General features: G+C 46.9%; 1 protein-coding gene across 1 annotated transcript in view; it reads right to left on the bottom strand.

Moving 5' to 3' along the window:
* Positions 1-5,151: 5,151 nt before the first annotated feature.
* The window catches only part of PARVB (parvin beta), a 48,224-nt gene continuing 45,441 nt past the window's right edge, over positions 5,152-7,934 (bottom strand). The window contains exon 13 of the mRNA XM_081191837.1: positions 5,152-6,205. Within this exon, the coding sequence (XP_081047963.1) occupies positions 6,129-6,205 (77 nt within the window). The 3' untranslated portion in view covers positions 5,152-6,128. The remainder of the gene's footprint in view (positions 6,206-7,934) is intronic.

The raw sequence follows: 7,934 nt of genomic DNA, 5'->3' as shown, positions 1-7,934 counted from the left end.
ATGGCGGCGGCGAGGGGATGGCGGCGGCGTTGGGGTGCAGAGGCTGCCCGCGCCCGGCCAGGCGTCGGTGGCGGCGTCGGCACTGCTGCAGCGGCTGCTCCTCCTGCGAGCAGTGAGTGGAGCGCAGCCGCAGTGGCGGCGGCGGGGGGCGCGCGCGCTAGGGCGCAAGGTTGGCGGTGGCGGCGGGGAGTCCGGCGGAGGAAGGAACTTGTCCCTTCCCTCTGGACTCGCGCCCCCCCAGATGTTGCGCCCGGTGCGGCCGGCACCCCTGGCACCCCCCACGCTACGCCACTGGGCCCCAGTCAGCACTTCTGTCTCCTGTGCAAGCAGAACAGCAGTGTTAGATGCATCCGAGGGTCTCCCACACTGAATGGTTGTGCTAGCAAACACTAGCATAGCACATTGTTCTTATTATTTATTGAATTTATATACCGCCCTTAGCCGGGGGCCTAGGTCACCTGCCTCACCCCTTGGAAACTTACCTGGCAAGGGGGCAGCAGAGGAGGGCAGGCAAAGTGACTGCAGCATAGAATTACATCGGGATCCACAGGTAGCATAGATGGCAGCTGCAGCTGCTTCCCTCTGGTCAGCGCTCTGGGACCTGCCTTCCTCCCCGCCCCCATCACACCAGGTGCTGACAGGGGACCAGGTGGTGAGAAATGATTTTGGTGTCCTTTGGAGAAGAACAGCAAGTTGTGCACTTCTTAGGTTGTGGGTATCTTGTTCGTTGCCTGGGATAAGAACGTAGCATAATTGGTTGTTATTTTGTATGTATTGCTTAAAGACTAGCTTCTGGGTTAGGGTGGGCTATTTTATTATGTATATGTGTATTGTTGTTATATGTTTGAAATAATTTAATTTTAAAAAGTGAAAAAGAAGAAAGAAATTATACCAGAGCTGTTTCCACTGTACTTTCTGGTAGTGCCTCACTACATCTTGCTAGATGTTGCCTTAAATATTTGGGGCAGGCTAAATTCACCACGGACGCAGGTGGTGCTGTGGGTTAAACCACAGAGCCTAGGGTTGCCGATCAGAAGGTCGGCGGTTCGAATCCCCGTGACAGGGTGAGCTCCCGTTGCTCGGTCCCTGCTCCTGCCAACCTAGCAGTTCGAAAGCACGAAGTGCAAGTAGATAAATAGGTACCACTCCGGCGGGAAGGTAAACGGCATTTCCGTGCGCTGCTCTGGTTCGCTAGAAGCGGCTTAGTCATGCTGGCCACATGACCCGGAATTGTATGCCGGCTCCCTCGGCCAGTAAAGCGAGATGAGCGCCGCAACCCCAGAGTCGGCCACGACTGGACCTAATGGTCAGGAGTCCCTTTACCTTTAAATTCACCACTGCAAATACTGAAATTGTATTTTTAACCGTAATGTGGACACCCCCATTAAGTATATAGCCCCTTAATTAGTAGACTCATATAATGCTCAGGATAGGACCAGTAGAATGCCTTTGTCCCAGGAAAGTAAAGACAAAAAAAGATCTACTGAGGGGCTGAAGCTACCTGAAAGAGGCTACCAAGAAGAGCAGAGGCCTTTTGGCACGGCCATTTGCATTTCAGCCTATGATCCCTAAGCTATCAAGGAGACAGAAAGATGTGAGAGGTTTCCCTGCAAGGCCCTGGAAATGGCTCAAGGTCCCTCCAGGTCCTGCAGACACGGAAGACTCCTGAGACTGGCAGCAGCTAGACAGTATGACTGCGAAAACAAGCAACAACTTTGAAACTAATATCTGAAACAAAATGGATAAGAAATTTATAACATCCTGGTTATTCCACATATACTTCTTTTCTTAAAGAGTTCAAATGAAGGCTTGGCTGAATTTTCAGAGATTTACCCATACAAGCTATCTAACAGGGCTGGTTTGGTTGCTGTACCTCCCTTCAGCAGTTGATGAACACTATGAGCTTTTGGGTGAAGGAAAAATGTCATATGCATGGAACAATCGTATTGGTCACCCATGAACTTGACATTTAATTCTGCTTTCACAAAAGGGGCCTCTGATTAGCCAAATACAAGGGTCTTCTGGCTCAGTTTCAAGATGTGTCATGCATATACATACATACTTGGGTGGAAAGCAGCTTGTTTGGTACAGGAAAAAGGGAATGTGTATATGTATGTGTGGAGAAAGCAAGAGAGAATATTCAGAAAAAGTACAAACCTGCTTATTGACTTGGATCTCAGTTCATTGGTGAAGCCAGTCTTGTTCAGGTTCACAATACTCATTGCACAATACATTCACTATTTCATTATGTCTTCCTGAAGTTTAGTACCTAGACTGATGTGGCTTGAAAACTCTTGAGTTTAGTTAGGGTGTGTGTGTGTTTTTTCAAAAAGAAAATTTCTTCAGGCCTCACTTTGGTACCATAGATGGTGGTGCAGAAAGCACATATTATTATTTCCCTGTGTTGAGATGGGAGGCCTGGTCCTTTGCCCTTTAACACAGGCAGCCAGACTCAGTCCCAGCATCAGAAGCTTCAGATCACTCCAAGCATTGGCTTTCCATCAGTTTCAAAATGGGCCAGGCAGTGGATTCTCACACTTCTTTTCAAATATTTTAACATTCTGTGAAAAGTTTCGTTCTAAAACAAGTCAGCTCGTAAAATACAACCGAGCTGTAAAATTAAAATAGGAGCAATTTAAATAAGTAGGTCGGGTGGAAACTGGATACCTGGAAATGGCCTATTCCCCTCCCCAGGTGTTGCGTAGGGAAGAAGTTAGGGCCCATGATGCCTGAGCCCATCAGGAAGACGTATCGGATGGCCGTGTGCTGCTGCAAGGGCCAGAAATGTTGAATTCCCAAAGCAGCTTGAAAACGGAGAAGTATTCTTTTGGCTGGGATTTAAAGCCTTGCCCAAGGACGGGCAGAGGTCCTCGGAACCTAGCTGTGAAGGGTGCTTCCCAGCCAAAGGAATGCAGACGGCAGATAGAATCATAGAATCCTAGAGTTGGAAGAGACCACAAGGGCCATCGAGTCCAACCCCCTGCCAAGCAGGAAACACCATCAGAGCACTCCTGACATATGGTTGTCAAGCCTCTGCTTAAAGACCTCCAAAGAAGGAGACTCCACCACACTCCTTGGCAGCAAATTCCACTGTCAAACAGCTCTTACTGTCAGGAAGTTCTTCCTAATGTTGAGGTGGAATCTTCTTTCTTGTAGTTTAGACCCATTGCTCCGTGTCCGCTTCTCTGGAGCAGCAGAAAGCAACCTTTCTCCCTCCTCTATATGACATCCTTTTATATATTTGAACATGGCTATCATATCACCCCTTAACCTCCTCTTCTCCAAGCTAAAAATGCCCAGCTCCCTTAGCCGTTCCACATAAGGCATCGTTTCCAGGCCTTTGACCATTTTGGTTGCCCTCCTCTGGACACGTTCCAGTTTGTCAGTGTCCTTCTTGAACTGTGGTGCCCAGAACTGGACACAGTACTCCAGGTGAGGTCTGACCAGAGCAGAATACAGTGGCACTAGTACTTCCCTTGATCTAGATGCTATACTCCTATTGATGCAGCCCAGAATTGCAGTGGCTTTTTTAGCTGCCGCGTCACAGTGTTGGCTCATGTCAAGATAGTTACCTCTTTATTGCCAAGCTGACACTGTCATTTCTACGGTTCTGAAGACCCCCCCCCCCACACCCATCTAGTGTCTGGGCAGCTATTCCCAGGTCCACGCTCACTGCAGCGACTGCAGCAACAGGGGACCACTCTCTCTCCCTCACTTTGGTATGTACCTCCCCCGACGGGCTCCACACACACAGCGGGAGACTACTCCCCCGTGACAACTTCCTCTGCTCATCCCATTTCAATCCCCTCCTGGTTCTGGGAGACAGTGGTGCAGGAGAGGGTGGGGAAGCCCCGGGCCCCCTTCCCTTGCCTGACCTGCCTCTTCCTCCTCTTCTTCCAACCCATCCTGTGCTCCACCCTCCATCTCCGAAGCTTCCCCTGCCTTGACTCTTGCCTCCTGCCTGGAAGTCGTGCTGCCTCTCCCAAGTCAGACTCCAGCCCCCTTTTCCTGGCGCACTCATCAGCGCCCTGCCTGTCCTTGACATTAGTGAGGTGAAGGAAAAGAGAGCCTAAAGGCAAGGATTTGGCAGGGAAGGTCTCTGTAATCCTCACCATTTACATGCTTAGGAACAGCTTCAATGCAATAATCCCGTCCCCTGTTAACAGCCATGTCCCTCAAGGAGCCTTCGTCCAAATTAACATGCCAGCACAATCCTCTTTGTACATTTAACTCTACTAAGCTCTCCTTAATATTGCTGGGCACTGTGATGAAACCCACCAGTTCTTCCAAGGGGGCTCCAAGCTCTGCAGAAATGTTATCTAGCTCACTTTTTAAAAAAGGGACAAAATACCAGCTGGAGAAGGAAACCGAATGGAACAAGCTCCCCACAGCGTGTGAAGGGAAGCAAAGGGCTTTTCTATCAACTAGAAAACAAGAGGGCTTGAAATTCACGCCAATTATGTATGGAGCAAGCACAGAGATTGTTGGCATAATACAATTGCCACAGAACAAATCGTTATCTTGAGAAACACTGTGTTAGCTTAAGTATGAAGCTTTTGACAGCGTCTCATTCAGCCCCACAATGCTCTATGTGGGTCTTCCCCCATCCTGGTGCCCTCCATATGTTTTGGGATTGCACCCCCCTACTTCCTTGACCAGGGGCCACAGTAGCTGGGGCCGGCAGGAATTGCAGTCTAGAAATATCCAGAAGGCACAAAGTTGGAGGAGACTGCTCTCTGACAGCAATTCTCAAGCAGTTTACCTCAGGAAACAACTTATTTCTGAAAAAATGTACAGTCCATGTTTCAATAGGTGAATATTTTCAAAGCAAATAAACACTTCTGAAGGGATTCCAGGGTGTATTTTAGTGCAGTCAGTTTACCCAGCCCTACTGAGCTTATTGAAAGTGCACCCTAGAAAACACCCCAAACCATCCTCAAAAGATTTGAGTAGTTAAATGGTATGCAACCTGCTTTTCAGGGAATCGCATCCATAACTGAAAACCCCCTCATGAGCTTCCAAAACCCTATTTGAAAACCAGCGAAGAAGGGAGGTTTTTTCCCAATACATTCGCCCATCATATCAATGCATGGCCAGCGATTCATCGGACATAACCAAAGCACAACAAAAACTCCAGGCAGCCATTCCATCTGAGATTCACAGTGTATTTAGTGGCAATAATACTGAGTGGTAGGAGGGTAAGACAGAAAGGTCAACAAGGACTTCAAAAGTTATATAGAGGAGTTCCAGGGCACAATCTCAAAATAACAAAATGCAATTGAACAGAGATCGTATTATGAATTAAGCTGCGCAGTGGCTTAATGAATAGGGCTGGGGTACGTATGTCTAAAATCAGGGTGTAAAGGAGGGAGCAGAGAACACACCCCTCTGAAAGTCTGGAGGGAGGGAATGGTCCTTTCGCAAACGGATTACAGCTACCTCCTACCTCACAGCTGCACACATTTGAAAATGAATTAAATTCCACACTCCAACCAACATCGGTTTCACCCATACCTATATTATATGTGTCAATATTATGCCCCGGAGACTGGGAAAATACAGCAACTTACTGCTTAGCATTCCTATAGCACTTGGGAGTGTTCAAGTTGCTTCCCATTCATGATCTCAGTGTATACATACAATGACCCTGTAAGTATGACTATGATAATTTCTTTATTGCATGTGTGGATCCTGAAAGTGGCCAGCCTAAAGCCTCCTAGTGGGTTCACTGGAGAGTTGAAAGAGAGAGAAGGACCCAGAAGCCCATTACCTGGACAAAAGGCATCCTAGCACTCCTTCATCAACCACTTCAAATCTTCTCATCACCAGAATTCATCCTAACCGCAGTCTACACTAATGGAAGAAGGTGTTTGTGCTGAATGCAACACATGAGAGCCTTCTAGAAGAAACAAGCACACTGTGGGTAGTTCAAGGAATTAAAGCCACATTTCAAAGTGGGTTCAAAGCATAGAAGAGTTACAGGCAGATAATGCTAATAAAGGAAGAGGCACCATCGTGCACAAGGGAGCACAGCATATGGCACAGAAGGAAGAGAAAGGGAAGGTCTCTTTCCTCCTCTCCCCACTAAAAAGATGCTGCGAAGATTAGAGTCTCAGGAGGTCTCCAAGTCATTCAACATTCTTGTATTTTGTAAACAGGTTGTACAAAACTCTTAGGGTAGATTTCAGGTCCAAGTTGACAACATCTGAGGGATTTAAAAAAGAGAGAGAGAGATTTTTAGGTTAAGAGCTTGACTTTAAAAAAAATGAAAAATAGTCTTCTGCTAAACAAGCTTTTTAATACCAAAATGCCCCCATGCAATTCCCTTTATACAAAATTATGAGAAACCTCAACAACAATAAAAACTCCCATTAAAAGAACTCTCTTAGGAATGAATTTTATTTGAACACTGAACTGAAATTTCAGTAGACTGTCTTTTCCAGAGACTCACTGGGAAGTTTAAACACATAAGCCCATGTGAGAAAATAATCATTTTTTAGAAAGTTACAGAATATATTTTTCTTCTAATAAAGCTGCTAAACTGTTGGACCAATCGCCTGACAATTGAAGGCAGCTTCATATTTTAAACCAGCACCTACACAAGCCTGCTCCAAACAGAAAAGTATTTACAATGCTTCTGGAAACTATTTGGGAGGAAATTTCCAAATTTGTAGGGGATGGATTATTTGGGCAATCTTGGAGGCCGATGGGCCTCTGCAGGCAAACAGGAGAAAGTGCTGGTCCATGCTTTCCCTCCTAAATGGGGGAATAAACAAGTCCCTTTCTGGGCCGCAGCACAGGCTCATTCACTTTGCCTTCATTATACTGATTTCCCAATTCCTTTGCATGAGGGACAAAACGTTGTCTCAGCCACCACACTAAACTTCCGCATTGCCCACAAATCATAACTCAGCAGAAGATTAAATACAGTGTCCATAAAGCACATTCAATGTTACAGCATCAAATGATATTTGATGCAAGATTAACAGTGCAATCCTGGACATATTTACTCAGAAGTACAGTGGTACCTTGGTTCTCAAACGCCTTGGTTCCCAAACAACAAAAACCCAGAAGTAAGTGTCCGGTTTTTGAACGTTTTTCGGAAGCCGGACGTCCGATGTGGCTGCCAGCTATTTTTTGTTTTATAGTACAGTACATTGTTTACTGCTTTCATTTTATGGATCAATGGTCTCATTAGAGAGTAAAATTCATGTTAAATTGCTCTTTCAGGGGTTGTTTTTAAAAGTCTGGAATGGATTAATCCGTTTTGAATTGTTTTCTATGGGAAAGCGCGCTTTGGTTTTGGAACACTTTGGTTTTGGAACAGACTTCCGAAATGGATTAGGTTTGAGAACCAAGGTACCACTGCAAATTCCACTGAGTTCAGGTGCGCAACTCTAGAGGGTGGAGGTGCCATCAGCCCCCTCAATATTCCTTAGCAGGGGACTCAGCTCCCCCAATATTGAGGGAGTGGAGGAGGCCAAACTGCTGAGCCGAGCGAAGGCAGGCAAGAGAAGAGGAGACCCGGCCATTGAAGCTGCACGGTGCTGGGCAAGGCCTCCTCCTGACACAGCAGTTGGCCCCTGCAATATTTGGTCCAAGGGGGCGTCTGAGAGTTCCATGGTGCTCACTCAGTGGTGGCCGGTGCCTATTTTGCCTGGTGGGTGGAAGGCAAGGAGGCCAACAATAGATGGGGACAGAGCCAAGGAGAGGCGGAGCTCACTAACTCCAGCTTTCTCGCCTTCCTCGTCGCCTGCTGAGTTCTACAAGAGCAACAGTGAGACTAAGGAGTAGGAAGACAATCAACTGCACCATCCTCTAAGCTGGTTGTCAGCATGAATACAGGGAGATGAAGGATGAGGTGGGTGGGACAGAGCCTCATTTGCCCTGATAGACCAGCCTCTGCTAGTGACACTGCCTGGAAAACATGGCCA

The sequence above is a fragment of the Podarcis bocagei genome (assembly GCF_964188305.1).
Source record: "Podarcis bocagei genome assembly, chromosome: 4".
In the NCBI taxonomy this organism is placed as follows: Eukaryota; Metazoa; Chordata; class Lepidosauria; order Squamata; family Lacertidae; genus Podarcis; species Podarcis bocagei.
The sequence above is the reverse complement of the archived record's forward strand: the minus strand, read 5'-3'. Positions and strand labels throughout refer to the sequence as shown.